Source organism: Genypterus blacodes, unplaced genomic scaffold, assembly GCF_046128005.1.
Source record: "Genypterus blacodes isolate CSIRO-AG114 ecotype Tasmania unplaced genomic scaffold, CSIRO-AGI_Gbla_v1 ptg000032l_1, whole genome shotgun sequence".
Lineage (NCBI taxonomy): Eukaryota > Metazoa > Chordata > Actinopteri > Ophidiiformes > Ophidiidae > Genypterus > Genypterus blacodes.
The window spans coordinates 5,365,641-5,387,055 of record NW_027466845.1 but is presented as its reverse complement, the minus strand read 5'-3'; the positions used below and the strand labels follow the sequence as shown (position 1 = coordinate 5,387,055).

Sequence of the window (21,415 nt, the reverse complement as noted above, 5' to 3'; positions counted from 1 at the left end):
TCAAGTCCAACGTTTCCCATTTGGCATCAATTTATTTGAGTTTTGAGGACAAGGAATAGTTTGATTAGCATTCTGCAAAAGATAGATAGATTCTAACGTTCTCTGGTTAAAAGACTAATAATAAAATTATGTTAGAGGCAAAGGAGGATTTTAATCTGCTCAATACACTTAGGCACAACCTTCAAGTCTCTACTGAAGAACACAGAGCGACTTCAAAGAGTCGGAGCTCGAACACAAACACTTGGACAGCCTTTCTCTCTCTCTCCTAAACACGGCTGGAATGCTGAGAGGTAAAGCGCATGGACACCAACGGGGTCGTTTGTGTGGCACTTGTGTACTGTCGAGTCGACGCACACGAGCTGGGAACGGCACAACAGGAGAACAGGTAGCTGGTCCTATTTACAGATCAAACAAACGTGGGGTTAATACTTCAAAAGAAAAGAGAAATCCATTCCCATTCCAGTTTCTGCTCATTTGTTGGTGCAAAGACGCACAAAGAGAAAAGGACGCGATGACGTCGCCGTGTTGTTATTAGATATAGCAGTGCAGTTATATTAACATTTCTTAAACTTACACAACGTTAGGAAATCTCCGACGTTAAATGTGGAATGTTTGGAAAATACGTTTTCTTGGACAAATCGGACAAATGGTTTATTTACCCTAAAAAGCGTTAATTATTATTAAACACGACGGGCGATTGGGAAAGGATTTAACACGGAGGACGATGGGAAAAACAGGCGATTAGTTTGATTCCCGTAAAGACGAAAACAGAAGTGGATTAATGATGAAGGACAAAGAGCAGCAGACCGAGGCCACGTAGAGCGGCTCAGGCTAGCCGGGTCTTCTCCTGTTCACATGTACGTCGGTCTCCCTTCTTCCTCTTCTTCTTCCTCCTTTAATAGCAACAGTTGTGTTCACCGGATGTTGTTTTGCGACGAGCCTCCGCCGCCGCCGACAAGGGGGGGGTTAGGGTGTTGGAGGCGGGACGGCGGCTGCTCTAGCCGCTCTCCTCCTTGGCGCACTGCTCCAGCGCGCTCTCCGAGGCGGCCGAGCCCTCGTACCTCTGGGAGGCGATGGCGGCCTGGTGGGACATGCTCTTCCTCACCACGTCCCCTTTCCTCCACAGTGTGATTTCCTGCCAAGTGGATGGAGAGAAGGTTTGAGGTTTAGATGTTTCGGGGCGTCGGACATTAAATCAAAACCAAAGAAATGTGAAAATATCAACCTGAAATACTGAAAACAAGACTGCTGACAGAGTTTAGGCCATGAAAGTCTTACTCCTCTGGCCTGAGACAGAGCAAAATTATGTACTAAAAGCTTTCTGATGAAGAGTTTGCTGGTTGCTGATATGCAAGTATTTGCGTGCCAAAGTGCAAATCCAGGGAAACCTCCTCTTCCTCCTGCTCATCTTTGGCACAAGCAGTTGATACACACTTTACTTAATTAATTCAAATGGCCGCCTCTTCATATCTCCGTGTCCATGTCGCCTCCATTACACTGTGCTGACTCGTCACTAAGCCCACCTGCTGTTTGAAGTAGCGTCTCTCCTCCTCGTCGATCAGCACCAGGTTCAGGTAGTAGCGCACAGAGAACTTCTTGTTGATGTCTCTCATGGTGGGAGTCAGATCGTAGCCGGCCAGGAACAAGCGGATGGGGATGGATTCTCCTGAAACACACACAAACACACAGGGAACAGGTGGGATGAGATCCATCTGCAGAGGCTGAGACGATGATGTAAAATGCTCGCCGTGTGTTCCTTACCCCTCACTGGCGCTCCATCCATGATCTCGTACTTGGCGATGGTGTCGTTTTCGTGGTACACACTGGGGCCGGTGCCCGTCGTCTCGCGTTTGATGATGTCGATCTCCATGTGCTTAATCTTGATCCTCACCAGCAGGAAGTAGATTTTTCCCACAATGACGTCTTTCAGATGGTACCTGTCAGGACAGACCGTGAATAAGCAGTGGAACGTACCGGTCACACACTTATCTAGTACAAATCTGAAACCTTACTTGGACTTGTTGTATTCAAACTCGATGTGGAGACAATCCTCGATACCAACCTCCATCTTAATGGAGGAGTTGAGTTCGGGGTAGGTGCTCAGCGTGTGAACCACGATGTCCATCTCTTTGCTGATGTCGTTCAGTCTCCTGATGACCGTAGCGCGGAGAAAGTATCTGCAGAGGGAACAGACGCTTACCTTTATCCGTCACAATCTGTGTCCTGCGTATGCTTTATTTGTGACAAATGCACAATAGCGACAAGTGTTCAAGTGTGCAACTTCCATTCCAGGTCAAGCTCAATGACACCACATGACAGCCAGATTAATGGTAAACACGGTTTAACCCTCTGGAGCCTGACGTCACGTGGCTCACTGCCTGGAAACCACACAACCTCCTAAAGAGTTTACACCGTTATTGTTTCTTTGATTATAATGGATCAAGTGTGGAAGAATGTTCTTGATTCTTCTGTGTCAGTCCACCTTATCATGTCTGATCTCACATCACGACTCCGACGAGAAATTGCCTTTTTCCGTCTGTATATCAGTAAACAGTAACAGTGTTTGTCTGCACAGTGACTAATTACAGCTTGTAGCCGGCGGGTTTATAACAGCTGTAACTTCAGAGAGTTAAACAGTGACATTTAAAATCACTTATTTGCAGTAAAGCTTTGCCCCCCCCTCCCCTTACCTCAGTTTGACATTCTGACCCGTGTACGATTCGTAAGGTTTCTCTACATGCGTGAACTCGAAGTCAAAGGTCTGCGACTGGGTCATCTCACCGGGCCGGGCCAGATCCTTCACCAGGGACACAAACTCATGGTGGTTTCCTCTGTCGTAGTACAGCTCTAGAAAAAAAGGGAAGTGGAAGGACAATGAGGGAAACAAACGTGCCACATGACATTACTACCACAGTTCATTCAGTTTATGGAGCTGGAGCCACTTTGCTTTGCACCAGATTATGAAACATGGCAGCAAGAGTAGAGGCCTGAACGTTAAGGTGTGGATTCCCAAGTGAGATACATCATTGAAAATACAGACGTTTTACGGGGTCAAACTGAACATGGTTGTATCAACTACATATATAACTGCTCATAAATTGCTAAGCAGCTTTGAGGGGCTAAAGGTTCAATCAGGGTGCATTCAAAGGCCCTCAGAATGTTAGAAACTAGAAAAAATACCATAACAGTGACCTAGTTTGCACATAAAACCGTCAGAAAATCACTTTGATCAGGAAAAACTACTGTGATAAATATGGAAGCACACATGCTGCCAAAAATGTCACATTCTTCTTCATTTCTCATCACTTAAAAGCTCAAACTAAGGATTCCTGCTCTTCCAGCCCATCAGTAAACATGTCCGAATGCCTCCAGCTGTCAGGTGCATTCAGGCGCGCCTCGATGTGTTTTAACTTCTCACCTATTTGGCCCACGAACTCGATCTTGATGCCCTGGTGTTCCAGCCTCTTGCCGGGGTTCTTGAGCGTCACATTCACCTTCCCGCTGACCGTCTCACCGTCGTAGAACAGAAAGTATTTGTCCTTCTTGCCATCTTCGCTCTTGTGTTCCGCCTTCTTCCTAGTCTCGGCGTCGTTCAGCACCACATCAATCTCTGCGCTCTGGCCGAAACTAAAGAAACTCATTTTACGTTTTTTTGTTGTGTAAACTTTTGTCCTGTTGAGCAATTGTGTGTCGTCGGCGCGTCTTTATTTGGCAAAAAAAAAACGACCCACGGGCGTTTGGTGTAGTAAAAGTAGAAAATGTCCACACGGCCTGCGGGCGCCGTGAAGCCAGTTCAGTTTCAGGGCAAAACAAAAGGATGTTATAATGAAAAATCGACGATGTTTCACAGAAACTCTACGTTACATGTCTAAATTCGTTTCCGAAGACGAAGCAAAGAGCAATAGACCAGCGAGAGCGTCTATGTCCATGAGAAGACGAGCCTCTGCGTGGTACATTCGCCGTCTCCAGGATATAGACGGACCCCGCGTAGGTCAGCTTGAGTTCACCGTGAGAAGCAGTTCGCCGAGCTTCGATTTGATTAATTTTACATGTTTGTTTTCTGCGAGAGCAAATGTTGAATGTTGTCAAAATGATCAGGATGTACGACACCAGAGTCCCATAAACTTGTTCCGGGTAGACCACCAGATTTTCAAAATAAGGTACAAACCGGAAAACACGAAATAGAGCAAATAATTGAGATCAGCTGTCAAAATAAATGTGTCAAGAAACAGGAGCTATAACATTAACTGACACGTGTATTTAATTTAATGATACGTCTGTTTGTTTGTCAATGATGGGGCACACATTCCTCCGCCAAGGCTTAACAAGTCTCGAGTGTAATGCTGACTCTTAAAGAGGAAATTTAACAGTTTAAGACGCAACCATGATCACTCGTCTATAGACTTTTAATTGTGCAATTTTACCATTGATTGTACCAAGTTATTGATAAAAATGTATGTCTCTTTCTTATATTATCACGTGTGTGCACATGTATGCCAAGTTGGGTTACAAAAGAGTAGACTAATTCAGGTGATACTGCACTTTTTGTGGAATGTGCTACACCTTCTCAAGTCCAGCTATGTGGATGCAAATTAACCCAAGAATCTATAGGCCAAAGTGTAGACATGACTAACAGCGCCGCCACCAGGCTGACCTGTACCAAAATCTAAGAGGTTCTTTGTGTGAGCATGTCCAAGAAATCCCACCAAAGTTCATGAAAATTAATTCATTACATTTCAAGTATTTTTTATTATTTCATCAAATAATAACTGTTGAAATTTGACCATAGACTGTGACATTAAAACATGAAAACTTTAAAACATTAACAATGTATTTAATAGAAACAAAATAACAGGAAGAGAAACATAGCAGTTATATCAAATTAACAGTGAGTATTGTACAACAGTTCCTGAGTTATTACAGAAATCCTTCTAATGAAAACACTTGTGTGAAAGTATACACCGTTATTACTGACAGGTTCAACACTGCAGGTACACGTTAGACTGTAAATACTGTCAATTTACCTCCAATAAACAGTTTTATTGCTGTATTTACAGAACATTATGGCATGGTAATGTATGAAAATAAAAAATAAAAATTGTATGTTTATATACATTAAACACAGAGTCAAAACTGGACAATATGTCCAATACTCACAAAATAATCAGTAAAGCACAGAAGGTCACTTATACACATAAACAGCACTCAAATATTCAAACTTTACCACCTTTATAGTACATATTGAATTGCAGCATAATGGGATATACAGTATTCAAATTCACTGGTTACTTTGTACTCATACATCGCTGTTGTCACTTAAAACATGATAAAGGCTGATAAATTGTGCCTTATAAGTCTGAGCTCTTCAGCCTTGTACAGTCTGCTACTTATTGCCTGTATAACTACAGTATATACAAAACAAGATTCCCCTCCCTCCACATGAACATAGAACGTGTTTATCCCGTGATCAGAGACAATGTAAAAGATTTCTGTAAAACCATTTCAGAGTAAAAAATTTAGAATCTAAAAAAGAGAATTTGTCCAAAGATTCTGAAGGAACGCGACTCCCAGCATCTTTAACGATGAGACCATGTGCCGACGATCTGATGTCACAGCTTTGAAATGACGTGAGTGTGTGAGTGCGTCATAAAAAATATGTAAGAAAAGGAGGGAAAGGTCTTAATACTGAAAGAATTCTCAAAACGCAATCTTGTGGATGTAAAAGAACAGCAACGGAAAGACAACAAACTTACACGGTAAGAAACATGAGTGCTGTATTAAAATTACTTTGGCAAATCGATTGATTTTACTTTGATGTGCATCAGAGAATAATGTGCCATATTACGCCTCAGACTTTACTGTGTGGAGCCTCTTTGTTGCAAAATAACCATAACAGCTCTTTTTTCCCCCTCTTCTGCCCCTCCTCATCCCGTTCCTGGCGTCAAATGACAAAGGACGACTTGTGGCGGAAATGGCCCTGTGGAAAAACGGGGAAAATTAATATGCAGCACTACTACTATAGCTACTGCAGTCACAGCTTCTGCTCCTATCAGTTTCATTCTTTCTTTGCTGTTCACACAGTTTCTGTTGTTTGTTTACCTCATCCGCATCGCCGTATTCAACACCGTCGTCCTGTGCTGGCCGTTTGTAGCTAGAAGAGAGAGTGAGAGAGAAATTGATAGATACATGTGTACAAACCTAATCTAATCCAATACAAAACAAGTCTATTGAATACTGCCTTTGTCAAGCTTGTGGTGTTCAGTTTTTGTTGTCTAAGGGAGGCGCTGTTTCACCTCCATGTGTTTATGCACCCTCATATGTGATGGTGACAGAAACCCACAAAAGCCCCTCTCATTAATATTACAATTTAAAGAAAATCTATCTTATACCTCTGCCAAACTGAGGACCTTCTGGCAGAGAGATTAGAAATATAGTAAGAACTGGGAATGCCTTTCCTGAAGAAAATGTGCTGTGATTGCAAACTCTGAAAATTTGTAAACGCTGAAAAATGCCTGAAAGAATGAAGCCTGAAGGCCTGAGAAATGTCTGAATGGTTTCTGGACCTGAATGAATGAAAAAGTTGCAAGCAGTTTGACTATGATGGACAGCTAAAGCTCAAATCCTTTGAAGCTGTCAATTGTTTTTAAACAACAGGTGCAACCAATTAAGCAGAGACACAGAGCTGAGGCAGTCTGAAGGCAGAGAATCCTTAAAAAACACATGTGGAACAACTGGCTCTTACACAGAAACCATAAGTCCTACCTGAAAACGGAATGAACTGTGAGAAGCAGGAGAACTTCCTGAATGTAGGGATGTGTTATGGTAAATTTTTGAGAGAACTGGAAAATGCTCTATTCCACAATATTAACCTCCCATTTTTCCGACTCCTGTCTCGCCCGAGTGGATTTGGTTCAGCAGCATGAATCAAAGGGTTCTTTTCTGGGCCATGCTCTGCCCTCCCGCCAAGTTTCATCAAAATGGCTTCACACTTCCTGTCTTTGACACAGCGTCAGAGAAATCACAGCATGAGACAGTACTCACGTGTTTTCAGAGAGATTTTTACTGGGGGAGCATCCACGTTTAATGGTGTGACACATCCCTGCTGTCACGCAGATGAACGCCAGCAGACCGCCGAATGACTTCAGGAGAATCCCGACAATGTCCACATCGTCTGCAAACCGGGGGGAAAAAGAAACGAGACCCGACAACTCAAAGGTAATGTAGGATTTTTGTTGAACCTGACCACATGTAAACATGACAAAGATGGTTTATGCCCTCATGTTAACTGTAGAGACACAAAACGCTCTAAACATGTATAGTGGTCTCTTACAGACTTCCATCTTTTGTGGGGGACACTGTGCATGTCCTGCGTCATTCTTGGCCTGGCAGTAGTACTCCCCTGCGTCCTCTTTCTTCACCCGCCGGAATTTCTGAGAAGATATTTTTAGAAACAGCGACAAGAAGTAAGAATGGAATTGGTTGAGGAAAAATGTCTCAAATGTCATTCTTTTCCATCACCTCGTTCGTAATGTCCTTGGATTGGTATTGTGAATGCTAACGCTTACCAGACTTCCCGTGTCGGTGTTGATGGTGTAGGAGGAGTTGATGAACTTGGGGGTGGTCTTGGGGTCCTGAGGGAGTTCCTCGTTGTCGTGGAACCAACGATATTGCGACGCGGGGAAGCCCTCGTTTTCCAGACAGCGTAGCTCCGATGATGTTCCCACAGTAACGGCGTCTGGCACACTGCACCGTGGTACCACAGGTTTCACTGCACACAGACACAGAATGAAACAAAGAATATACAGACATCAACCGATGAGCAATTCCTGCATCTCCTGACACACTTTTTAAACGATTCAACTATTATCTTTCAGTCATTTTTATGTTTTAAAATAATCTTCATAAGATAAAAGTGACTCAATCTGATACCTCTTACTGCAAGACTAATAAGTATCTCATCAAAGTCCCTTTGATCGTTGATGGCGGCCACTTCACATCGGTATTCTGCCGTGTCTGAGCGGGTGGCGTTGAAGATCAGAATGTTGGCGGGCTCTCTGAGCTGTGCTCTGTGTAACAAGTCCCCTGTGTGAGAGAGAAAACGCCTCACAATCGCTCATTCAAAACTACAGAGCGACTCCACAGTTGAAAGGCAGGAAGTCGAAGCCAAAGTTCTTTCGAGGTGCCGATGTTCAATCAGCATTCATAAGACGTCTCTTTGAAATGCTTTGGCTGGCTTTTGAAGGCTGTTTCTAAAGAAAAGGCTTTGCATGCAGCTTACCTGATATCTTGTTTTGGAAGTAGACATAACTTGGGACTCCATTCTTGATCTTCTTCCATTCAATCCTTGGGTTGTTTGTTGAGATAGACTCTATCAAACAGGTCAGTTCGATAGCTGCGGAGAAAACAGAGCATGTGAGAGCAGCTGAGGGAGAGAAGGGAATATCCTGCGGCTAAAGAGGTCAGAGTGTCAGAGTCCAGCAACTTACGCTCAAACTCGTTGGCCCACACGGTCTTGTCGGTGGTGCGGAGGATCACCCCGAGCGATGACGGGATGTGGCCTTTAAGAAAAGAGGAAATGAGATGCTGAGCGCTGAGTGCTGAGCACACGCAGGCATTTTCATTAGCAGACATTAAGATCTGGGCGTGTTGCCTAATAAACAGAACAGTGCATTACAGTGATAAATATAGACCACCAGACTGTGTGCGCGCTGCAGGATCAGATTCAGGTTAAACATAATGTATTAATTACTGCCCTTTTCTATTTTAAAAGATAAGCACCTGCGGTCAAAATGTAGAAATGATGCATTTTTAATGAGTGTGTGTGCTGCTCAGTAAAGTCTTTTGGCAGAAACTGACTGTTAAATACAAATATCCTGATTCCACAATGTGATTTAGTTCCTTCACAGCAGCTAATTGGGTAATAATGGTCATTTATCCATATCATGACGCTGGCAGTGATTCATGTTTAAAGACACCGGGCTGAATGTTAAATCACTGGAGGCCAAACATGACAAATAGTTCCTTACTCTTAAATATGCTCCTCACTTCACTGGACGCATTCTCTCTTGAAGAACTAACAGTTATATCTTCTTTTTGTCTTTAGCTTTGTCCTGATTGACTGATGGCTGTACATTAGTGAGCTGTGGTCCACGTTTCTCCGCCCTGTTGGGTCTCACAGCTCTGATTTATTTTGCAATTACAGGCCTCATGTTCTCTCAGCTCACCGTTCCCTCACTGGCTTTCCTCCAATTTAAGGCCTCATGTTCTCTCCGTGCTGATATTAAATTGGCACGGGTTCATGACACGATTTTGAAATTCAATAATACATCAAGAAACTGCATTTACAACAACGCGACGCGTCTATGTGGAGGCCAAGGGAGGAGAACGGCTCAGATAGTCAATATGAGGTTGTTTTTAGGATTTAGTTGACTGCACATAGATTACATGAGAGGCGCTGGTTAAGGAAAACTGTCCAAGATAGATGACGGACACAATGTTTCCATGATTACTGCCAAAAGCAAGTCTGATGTTGGAATGTGAGCATCAGCGGCGTCATCACTGTGAACTCCAGGGAGCACTTAGACATTTATATTCTCCACAACATCGTTAAGTCCAGCATTAAAGGTAAATGTGTCATTTCTTTGCGTCAGTGATCAGAGTTCAGTTAATGTGGCAGATTAAACAGTGTCATATCTCACAATGACAACTAATTTGAATTGAGTTATGTGATACAAGTAAACAAAACAAATCAGAGCTATAAAAATAACAAAATCTGTGCTGAAGAGAGGCAGGATATTTTCATCAAATTTGTTTTCCCTCAGGCACAAACAGAGCATGAGACTTCTCTGCTTCAGTGCTCGTCTTCAAGCAATCCGTGTTATTTTGCAAATGTCAAGATTATAACAGAAAGTGACATAATTCCTATTTTTTTTAGTCAAAACCGGGCCGGGACCAAGCAGCAAAGTTTAAGCAGTAAATACGAGGAAATTACAATTCCAAGTGTACACACAATTCCACACTGTGCACACTGAGTGAGACTAAAATAAGCACGTTTCGGCACGACGCCGGGCCTCTCTCTTTATTCAACGTATTGTGTCTCCTCCCCACGTAATTTCACCAAACGTTTCCAAACGCAATAATTGCCGGTTACACGCGCCGCTAACAGCACCCATGCTGAGTAATCAGAGCGTTCCAACTCCCAGTGTGGGAACAATGAGGGGTTTGACTGGAGGCCTGGAATTAGACAATAATAAACAGTGTTTATCTGAGGAAGAACACGCTTAGTGGCTTGTGTTTGGTGCCAATATATCATCTATCCTCATATCTCTCTATCTGTCCATCTATCTATCTATATAACCCAGAGATCTACGGTGCGATCAAAGACGGCGAGCTCATCGTCCACAGCCTGAGGAGAAGCGTGGGCTCATATAAATAAGCACAGCTGTGGACGCAGATGAGATGTGACTCCCAGGTCTCAGCTTCCGTCTCTCTGTTGCTGACTTTCCCACCCTGAACATCAGCAGCTATTTTTACCCCGGCTGTGACTGGACATCCTGAGAAAGCCAAGGACTCAACAAATGCTTCCTTGGCGTGCATGCAGACACGCGCAGCCTTTGGTGCTTCAGTGGAAAAAAATTGTTAAAATCATTCGTACGAGGTCGGGAGGAGAGGAGAGGAGAGGATTGTGCCACTCACTCCAAAAGGAAAGAGTAAAGAGATAAGTAAATGTTCTTTAGATGCAAGGTGATCAAAGTGCAGTGCATAGTATCACATTTCCACACATTCATCACTTCCCTGAACGGTAACATAACCTGTTACTGTGTTATTCTGGGTTCACAGGAGACATTTATTGAGTTCTTTCTAAGCACTTTGAAAGATGTTTGATGTACGTGTGACATAAAGGTGTAACAAGTACACAAACAAGTACTTTAGGTATGATGCAGTGATGGAGATGTGAATCTTACAAGGTTCCCAACATTTGCTCTCCTCCTCCTCCACCTCCTCCTCCTCCTCCTCCTCACAGACCAAACTAAATGAATGGAGGCCGTGGGAAAGAATCACTACATCCAATTAAACAGACGATGGACGGCTAATTACCAACACAGGGCATTAAAACAAAAGCCTTCAGACAACAATGGCTACTCCCACAGTGCCACAATGTAGGCTAGAGAGCAGCAGGCTTCTCTTTATTCATCTAAGTACCAAATACATGCAGCCAAAGTAGGTCTGTGTCCCTCTGACAGACATGTGCTCTTAAATAGCCACATCCACCAATCCTCTTATGCGCTAAACACGAGCGCAGCCCCGTGCCCATCGCAGAGACCAAAAGTGTTGATCCAGTGCATCTAAAAAAAGCTTTTTTCCCAGACATTCCAGCGCAGTCGTTGCAAATATGCTGCAGCGAGATTTAGCTGCAGGACACACGGAGCGGAGCGGAGCGGAGCGGAGCGTGTGTGTGTGTGTGTGTGTGTGTTTGGACCAAAGACCACAGGGAAATCATACACTGACTGTGTAATAGGCCTCCAAGCACTTCATTACATTACAATGAGCACGTTGCTGTTGTTCTAAGCAAGAACAGGACACCTAAACTGTATTTGACCCTCATATGAATGATCCCTGGCCTGTCAGTTTAATCATTTGACTCTGTGTCACGAGCTCAACACTTTCCAATCCGTCCTGCCAGTTGGAAGTGGACCAGTCTAATGACCCCTTTCATGCAATATTGACTCCACTCCTAGTACACCCAAGGGTGGAGGCAGAGTTTGCCCGCCATCATCCACGCTGAGCTCTGTGGTCGACCTCAAGCAGGCAGCTGGTGGCTTTGTCCTGTCCGATCCCCATTAGCTCCCACAAACACGGCCGCTCGCCTGCCTGTTCCCTACAAACACGCCATGTCAAACACCAGGCGGTAATAGTTATATATAGAGTAAAATAAGGAGATAAAAAGGTCAAACAGACAGATTAAGTGAGCAATATGAGTGCAGGAGATTAAAACAAGGACAGACTTAGTCTCATTAGGTAATAAAATCCCCTTAAATGGCAGAAAAGCAGGCTGTGAAGTTTGATCCTGACATAAACTCTAATATCCTGCAGGTTTCACTTGCACTTTATATGTTTATCATGACTCCTGCATTAAATTTGACATAGTTCAGACAGTATGAGCCGGCTAGGATAGGCTGGGATGCATTTTGTCCGTGTTTGTTGTGTATATTTATATGCAGACGTGATGAGACCATCCATACATCTGTCCTCTGTCCCCGCCCTCAGACAGCTGGAGACACCCTGGAGACTCCTGTCACACTGACTGACCGGTGACCTCCACCAGTCAGTCAGTGTGACCACTAAATCTCAACACACACACACACACACACACACACACACAGAGCCTGGACACCTGCCAGATTTGACAGAAATGCCTCTTTAACTTTGGAGTGAGTTTACATAATGTGATGAGTCTTTGACACTACATGTTAAATGTAAACGTACATGGATTCAGGCTGTGTAAGATGCTATCACAAGCGTTTGTCTTCTCACACACAAACACACATGCATTAAGAGAGATGTATGTATTTTCTCTCCTAAGCTTAATGAAAATTGTACACGCTAACGTCGTCAAAAATAGAGAAATAACGCAGCGCATTTGGAAGTTTACCGTGTAACATTGACACTGAGTTTAACGGGATCACAACGCAAATTCGCGTCGTTTTCAATTTTTTTTCTCGATGAAATGGCGACATGAACGTTACGTTAGCACAGCCGGAGAAACACCAACGCTCACAGAGATCCGACACATCACAACACCGCGGAAAACACAAGCGATAAATCTTCACCATTCACCTGTTCGTGTCTAGCTAGCAAAAAACGCCTCTGCTAGCAGCGACGGGCTGCTTTATCGGACGCCGCTTTGATTTAATGTTTAATTTAAAGCGCAGAAAATCCTACAGATAGGATAAACGCGTGAAGGAAGGAAAAATGGTTTACCTAAGCTGGAATAGAGAACAACACAAGCCACGAGTCGCCCCATCGCCATCTTGCAGGCTGTCATGTATCAGCTGTAGTCGCACACACTCAGCACCTCTGAGCTCCGGGATGAGGGCACAACCCTGCTGGATGTTGCCATGGACGAGTTTCCATAGCTACGAGTGCTAAGAGGGAGTCTGCAGCCCTCAATGAAGTCTGACAGGCAGTAAGTGGTACACTGATTTTACGTAGTTTTAGTTTTTTTGCTGAGTTAACTAACTTGTATTGATAATAAATAATTACCTAATTTATTTTTCCCACACTGAGCTAGACTATATCATATGTAGATATGAATAAATATGATAATACCAATTGGTATTATCAATCAAATTACCACAACAGAGATATATCTTAAGACATATTTACTAATTATTTGTTATTATTATATGAGTTTTTTTTATTATCGGTTGTAATGTTTTTGCTTTGTTTATATCATATTGCAGTTTAGTTTATGTGTCAGAACACAATATGTGACATTGGTAGCAACAGACAATAGATTTAAAAGCACGACTCACTGCTCAAAACAGGTTGAATCGAGATTTACTTGAGGCAAAGGTAACGGTACACAGACAATTAGTCCATACAAAGCAAAATATGAACCGGTACAGAGCAATACACACAGACTCAATACTCCATTCTCCAATCTGTGGCCTTTTTTATTTGAAGCTTGATTAATTTGTTTAAGCTATTTCTCTTAGAAATACCAAACATACAACGTGGACTTTGGGACTGTGTGTATAAGTCCATCATGATTTTACAGCTTAATAGCGGTTAAATAACCACCAACAAGGAATGACAGCCTGTAAAACTAGATTAAGGGCAAAATATCATAATGCATACCTGCACGCTGACTACAAGGGCATCAGGGCGGAAGCTGGACCACAGACAAACCGGAAATGCCTCTATAGCTGTGCTAAAAGAGATGATGTTTTTCTTACACCATCAACACTTCAACCCTTTATTCATAATAATAAGAAATATAATCAGGATGAAATAAAAGCACTGATACAAATAATGCAAAAGAGGGTCATGTTCAAATCTGAATTTAGCATACAAGTGGTATCCTATTTGGTTTAAACCTGCAATGGTAACATATGAGATTTATTTAAAATTGTCAGAGCTTTATTTTTTAGCTTTACTCATCTCCATTGCAGAGGCTGCTGATTAGCTTCCCACAATTCTACAGCAGGTGGCAGTGTAAAACCAGCCATTTCTACAGCTGTCACTGCATCAGTGCGGTTTCAGGAAAGTCACAATTCATATTATGTGAGATCATTTAATATGAATGACTTTTAAAAATTCTTTCTCACCTTATATAGTTAGACCTTCTGTGTCTAGTTTGCATGTTCACCCCATGACTGTGTGGGTTCTCTTCGGGTACTCTGGCTTCTTCCCACAGTCCAAAGACATGGAGGTTAATTTGGTGACTCCAAATTGTCCGAAGCTGTGAATGTGAGAGTGAGTGTTGTTGGTGTGTCTATGTGTCTATGTGTGGTCTGTGATGGACTGGCGACCCGTCCAGCCTGTACCCAGCCCTCGCCCGTTAACTGCTGGGATTGGCTCCAGTGACCCCGCGACCAACTATTGGATAAGCAGTGATAGATGGTGGATGGATGTACATTATATAGTTTGTTAGTTTCCACATACAGTTTTCTAATACATGTTGGGTGTGTACTCTTGGTGGCCACTGCAGATCACGACGATGGTGTTTAATACTTCAGGGTTCACAGTAATAGTCTTGCTAACACACGTGCCCCAGGGCTTAACATTGCATTTCTGAGTTGGTTCAGACTGTACTAGATCCCGCTGAGAATTATACTGCACCCATAGAACAAAAAATGAGAAACTAAACTAAACTAAACTAGCGGATTGACACAGGGATTAATTTTTGGCCTATATTGTACACACTCCTCCCTTTCCAGAAAAGAGAACTTCTTGCCCTCTCTAGCTGCTCCTGCACTAACAGGCCACCCTGCAGTGTTGGTAGTGTGTGTTGCTAGGCAATCCTTCTCGATTCCCTTTGTAACATCTATAGAAAATATTAGGGTTTCGCGTTCATTAGTTCCATTGATGCAGTGACACAAGAAAGACATATCCTGGTTTGTAATTCTCTCAGAATAAAATCAATGAGCTTGACTTTTATTCCTAGTTTTGTTATTGTTACATTTGAATATACTATATAGTCATTGGGAAAGAGTCTTGTTGGAGGAAACGGTTATATTCAACATCTTTCTTGTTCAATAACGCTGGATTAGTCATAGCATGAATGCTGTGAGTCAAAGTACAGGTAGTGTTGGCACATTTATTCCCTGTGTTATTATTGAAGTGGTGGCCTTTTATTTCTGACACCAAAAATGAATGAAATGCATGAAATCTTGACAGGAACAACTTATGCAGTATGAGGAGTGCAGTGCAGATGGAGGCACAGGAAATTAACTATCACTTACTCGCAATAATATATCACAATCTACAACGATATGAACCTGCAAAGAATACCAATCATATTTGCTATAAATATCATTTTGTATATCATTGGTTTCCCTGGAGACAGTTTGGAGAAGTTTACAGAAAATGTCCTTTAGATTACAAACTGATTCAATTCTACACGTATATATAACATTCAACAGTCTCCTAGATTCTGTGTGATGATGTCTGGGTCACAGGCATTAAAGTAGAAGCTCAAATGAATAAACGCAGGCCCACACATAAAGTATGCATGTTCCATCTCTAAGTTCAGCTCTACAGCCACCGTCGCATCGCTGACCGCAGAGCAAAGCAGTGTAGGTGGTTTCTTAAATTTGTTATTCTGGAGCAAATTTTTGCAAAGCGCCCACAACATCATTATGTCCTGTTTTCTTCAGCCCAAACCGTGAGGAGGACATCAAACACCACACACACTGCAGGCATGTGTCACTGCATGCGTTCCTAATGATAACCTGAGATGCAGCTCAAGCCAGAATTAATAACGTGCCCAGTGTCAACGGACTGACAGGAGACACCAGACTCACTTTATTGATGCATGGCTGCCGTGACCATCTCCAGGGTGGGGGAGTGCCTGGACTTTCCATAGGAAGTCTTGCTGTCCGGTCTCGGATAGACTCACTATACATGATTTATTCAAAGCAGCTATGTGCTTTACTGTGTCTGTGTGGGCCAAACCACAGATCTCACCTTTTTCTTATGGAATCACAGGAACATAGTGTCGCCCCAATGCCTCAAACAATGATATTTCTACCGAATCAATGCACAAACCTTACTCCTAATTTTCAAGATAAAACACTCATTGATTCTGTGTGTCAGGAGTGGAGTTGTAGGAGCACTGCTGTCTTCATATGCATCCCAGGTGGACTGGATTTGACTGCATCACAATGCTGCGAATCACAAGCGCCCAAGGAAAAATGATAATGAAATATCTAGACAGGTGACTGCGCTTAAGCTGCCTCTCCTCCGGGGATCAGACGGACAGGCAAATGGACAAAGTAGGACAGGGTGACGTCTCAGGTCTCAGTTGCTTGTGCTATTTGCTCCAATCAAAGGCGCACAGGAATTTTAGAGGGAAGTCTTATGACATTACAGGATGAACAACGTGCCGTGATGTGACTAAGAAAAAGTTCATATTGGACAATATTTTTTTGGTTTGTAACATTTACAAAGCTGTTCCATTGACTAGAGATGATATTAGATGTTGTGTTCCTCCTGCCTTAGTCAAAGACAGGAACACACAGTCTTGTTGTTCAAAAACTTTTGCTCTGCTCGACACTGTCTCATAAGTTCCGCCCGCTAGCCGATTGCGCCACTAGAATTTCTATAATGCCACACTTGACCTTCTGATTCATAAGTTCTATGTACGACCTTATGTAGAGACTATTTACTAGAAGGTGGTCCATTTATGTGCCTGATTAAATTGGAATATAGGCTTGATAAAGAATGGCCATCAATTATCTCCTTGGTTACCAGCATTCAAATTGACAACCAATCAGTCAGGCATGATTAGTTGAGATCACATGTTGTGTGTATGCGTTCAATGTATTTCTGCCATGAGCCGAAGGTGGGTGTGAAATGGCTTTTCATCTGGGCGGAGCCTCAATCATGTCAGTGTTTGATGGCAGGTGACGCAAATCAGACTCAAACAGTCTTTAATGGACACTCCACAGGTATCAGCCATCACTTAGAATCAGACTTGTTACAGGCTGAATCGGTTTGCGTGTTTGTCTTGCCAAGCACAGCATGAAGTAAGTTTCTATATCAGTCACAAAGGATTCAACGTGATGAAAGTTATCACAGGTCAAACATCTGAGTCTAAAAATACTTGTTTCCTCCACCGCCGCTGTGATAGTTTGTATCTTGCTTACAGTCCACGTCACACGCAGAGACGCAGAGACAGCCAGCCTGGCAAAATGGCCTCAAAACACTGTACAGTGCGCTGAACAACAAGAGTCACGAATTAGCAGGCGCTGCATCTAGAGCCCAATTAGCACCGTGGTATTAATAGAAATCACAAGTAAGCTGAGAGATGACATGATGCACAGGAAACATGGTGGTGAGCGAGAGTCGGCTTTAAATTAAGCTTTAATTTCGGCATGACGCAATTGATGCAGTATATTTGGGAGATAGATGTTTAAGTGTATAATTGCTATAGCGATAACACACCTGTGGGGACACAGGTGAAACCATGGCAACCATACACCTTCCCTCAAGCTGTCAAATTGACTTCAACAAGCTGTTTTTAATGTGTAACCTGGCGACTAAGCGCTTTGGATTGCGTTGAGCTTTGACTGAGGAGAGAGCAGCTCCAATAAGTAGTGAAGGCTGCCTGGATCAGCCCTGTGCTGGACCCTCTGAAAAGCATGTGTGTGTGTGTAAGAGGGGCACGCAAGACACATTTCAGATTACCGTGTTTGCATGGTGACGTGTTTGCACGTGTGATTTGACCCAATAAAGTTGCTATTCTATTCTATCAGCAGAAACATTACAAGTTTATTTAACTAAATATCCAATTTAAACGCTAATATTGTTGTACTGCGCATAACTCCCTGAGGTGATACAGATGGCAATCTCATTTCACAGCTTACAAAGATGCAATAGGGTGGTGCTGTAATTCAGATCCCCTGGAACTTCAGTACTTCTTGTACCCAATCCACCATTTGGGTGCGATGTTCAGACACGTATCATCTCCTGATCCAGAAATATTCAAAAGATGATAATGCTCATGGAAGGTGATGTCGTTCAGAGTGAGATTAAAGGTGAGAAGATTACATCAGTGTCTCCATCGTCAGCCAAGAAAATAGGTGACAACAGTGATAACAGCGAGAAAATAGGTTTGAGAAGGCACAGATGACGTCATGCCACACTCCACTGATCCCAGCTGTTATCGCTCTTGCTTAAGGTGTTCTATTTTTATGCCCATTATTCGAGAAATTGCATGCTTTTACATAGACTGGAGTGATGCCTGCTGGCTGCATCCTGCACTGATCGAGCAAAGCCGTCAGTTGCTTTGCAGAGGGGAAGTGCTCATCGTCAACACCAGCGCCAACTAGAGAGTCTCTGCGTAAAACAAGGGTAAGAGACCAGACAAGATTCTAAGAATGTCTTAATTTCTGATTTCACAAATCGACACAGATTAAGTGCTAGAGATATATTTCATCACAACAAGAACGATGGTTTGCAGTGGCTCTCAAGTCTGATCTTCCTGCACTTCCACAACATTGCACATTTTCCATCTCTCCTCACTCCACACACATCTGCGTACTGTAGCTAAATCAGGTGTATGTGTGTATCAGGTGTTGGTGCCTCCAAGATCTGAACCAAAACTGGGAACTGAAATGACCTGGAAACAACAATGGGACTGGTTAGTGAAAGAAGTCATACCACTGGTTAATCAAACGGCTAATTAAATTGGTAATCAAAAGGAATTCAAGAATTGCTTAACTCAAATGAGTGAATGGAAGTTCTAGGAGATAATAGCAGTGACATAGTAGTTGCAGTAGTAGTAGTAGAAAGAAGTCTGCTGACCATCATTGGGTAGAAGAATGCAACAATGCTCTCTATGAATGCACACAGAGCTCATGAAACACCATAAACAGACATGTAACTCTGTGTGTGTGTGTGTGTGTGTGTGTGTGTGTGTGTGTGTGTGTGTGTGTGTGCGCTGATGGGGCCCTCAGTGTACACATCCATGTGTCTCTGTCACTAAACTATTTGAGTCTGTTAAGGATTTGAGTTCTGAAACGCCAATGTAGAGATCATGAGAATAACAACAACTACCAACACATATCCAACAATGCCACAATCTGCAAGAATCTAATTTATTTTTACTTTTTGTCCACCCTTGACAGTCTATGTTCATTGCTTTTTTAACAAAGACTATTTTTTTGTTGTAGAACACGACAAATGAGCCTTCAAGCGTTAAATCCACAGCATGGAACCTTTTGAAAAATACGTTTTTGTAGATAAATACCTCGCCTCTGTAGCGCCTCCTACTGATGTGAATATGAATTGTTACACTCATGAGATGCAGCTAATACAAGAATGTGTGTGAGGTCACTCTGAGGGAGATGCCTTCAAAATTGCTAATGGATCTTAAATTCTTAAATTTTCAAACCGCTTCATCAGCCATTAAACTTGAAGCTTTTGCTGCCGCTCTTAACTCTAGAGGGATAAATCATCATGACAGTCATTTGATCACACAATCAGAGATAAAGTGGAACTCATAGTCTACAGGATGGTGTAGTGTTCAGTGTGTATCTTCAAACCACTGAAGGAAGGAGGCGTTTACTACACCTGTCTATTTATGCGTCATACTATTTTTTTTGGAAGAATTCATACAGTATTTAATGATTCTGAGATTCACTTAACATATTTTTGAGTGGTTGTCTAGGTATTGGATGGTTCCTGGTTCAATTCCGTGCTCCTCCTAGAGAGCCTGTCAAAGTGTTGTCAAGCATGACACTTGCATCGACATAACCAATGACACAATGGGACAACCATCCCCAGTCTCCCTCGCTGCTCTAAATGCAGGAGTTGTGTTACTTAACAGATTATTGTAACAATTTTTACTTGCACTTGCACTGACGTGTGTGTCGCTATGGAAATGGGCCCTGAACTTATTGGGGTTTACAGTACTTAAGGGTTAGGTCGCGTTTGCATGATGTGTCAGCACTTCTGTGACTTAAGGTGAGGTCTCGGGGCGGGCGGGCGAGGATGTGGAGGCTGGGTAATGTGACCTTGTTTTGCCATAGTAGTCGCAGCACGTTATTGCGCACCTCCCTTGACAGTAATTGTGAGAATATGGGAGTCTGATGGATGCTCCACCATGGAAACACGGCGGCCATAACGACTGCTGCAGCCCTCTGTGGAGAACACTTCTCTGAGTTTAAGAAGCAAAGCTGTTATTTCTCCTGTTTACGGAAAACAACTGTGCTGCTAAACAAGGCCTCCCTGTCACAGCGCCATTGATAATTAGGATTCATAAGCTATGACTCAGCCACAATCATATTGAGCTCTGCCTTCTATTCTGCCGTGGTCATGCAGCTCCTTTACAGGGGCAATAAATAAACGTGTTGGAAGGGTTTTATTGCCCAAGTTTCCTTTGCTGAAGCAATTAGCTCCCCAGACTGGTACTCTGGGCTATACCTGCTTCCTGTGAGGGATATACTGGATGTACTCTGCATGGTGGGCACAGCTTAAACCTAAGTATCGCTCAGGTGCCCATCTTCAATCTGTTACTTTGTTATCATGCAAGAAGCTGGTTTTGTATTTGGGAGGCTTTTTGTTTGTCTGTAAGATCTGTATTTGACTGCAAGCATATGATGATGTGATATGACGTCCAGAATCAAAGGTGCTCGTTGGGCCGAGTGTGAACTTGCAATTGAGTTCAACAAAGGTGAAACCTGTGATGTGGCTGTTGGATGGAAACTAGAACTGAATATATGTATTGGGAGCATTAGATATTTTAAGTTTAAGATGCGAGATGTCCTGTGGGAAACATTGGGGAGCCAAACTGTGCACGCCCACAAGGTCCTTAGAAGGAGGACTTATCAGCCTAAATGAACGGATAAATGCACCTGTGTGGGTTTCAGTGGGCATTGCAGGACCTTTGATGTGCGTGCAGTGTTTTTGTGCTCCAGTTCTATAATGAACCCTGATCTCGAAACTGGGCCCAATTTTTTAAAATGGAAGCTTTCCAAAGTTTGGTTGAAATCCATTAGTTAACTGTATGTCTGCTTATTATGTTCAGATTGTAAAAACAGGATATGATGCAGGTTTGTGCAGTGTGTAGTGTAGGTGAGGAGCAGGAAAGTGGGACACAAACGGCTCCAGTCTGGCTGGTAGTTGACAGGAGAGATCTCGAGTGAGAAACTGGCTGGTGGTTTAAATTAACTAGAAATGACACTCA

General features: G+C 42.9%; 2 protein-coding genes across 2 annotated transcripts; both read right to left on the bottom strand.

Moving 5' to 3' along the window:
* Positions 1–12: 12 nt before the first annotated feature.
* On the bottom strand, positions 13–4,149 carry LOC142995161 (vacuolar protein sorting-associated protein 26B-like). The gene is made up of 6 exons (XM_076146097.1): positions 3,419–4,149; positions 2,691–2,847; positions 2,013–2,177; positions 1,762–1,937; positions 1,524–1,666; positions 13–1,135 (listed from the first exon to the last, which is right to left on the bottom strand). The coding sequence occupies exons 1-6, from the start codon at positions 3,639–3,641 to the stop codon at positions 998–1,000; spliced, it is 1,002 nt and encodes a 333-aa protein (XP_076002212.1). The 5' UTR covers positions 3,642–4,149; the 3' UTR covers positions 13–997.
* Positions 4,150–4,790: 641 nt separating this feature from the next.
* Positions 4,791–13,059, bottom strand: jam3a (junctional adhesion molecule 3a). Its single transcript, XM_076146356.1, has 9 exons — positions 12,982–13,059; positions 8,487–8,558; positions 8,279–8,392; positions 7,930–8,082; positions 7,566–7,768; positions 7,331–7,430; positions 7,042–7,171; positions 6,100–6,151; positions 4,791–5,977 (listed from the first exon to the last, which is right to left on the bottom strand). Exons 1-9 carry the CDS (start codon positions 13,043–13,045, stop codon positions 5,942–5,944), a joined length of 924 nt encoding a protein of 307 aa, XP_076002471.1. The 5' UTR covers positions 13,046–13,059; the 3' UTR covers positions 4,791–5,941.
* Between the last annotated feature and the right edge of the window lie 8,356 nt (positions 13,060–21,415).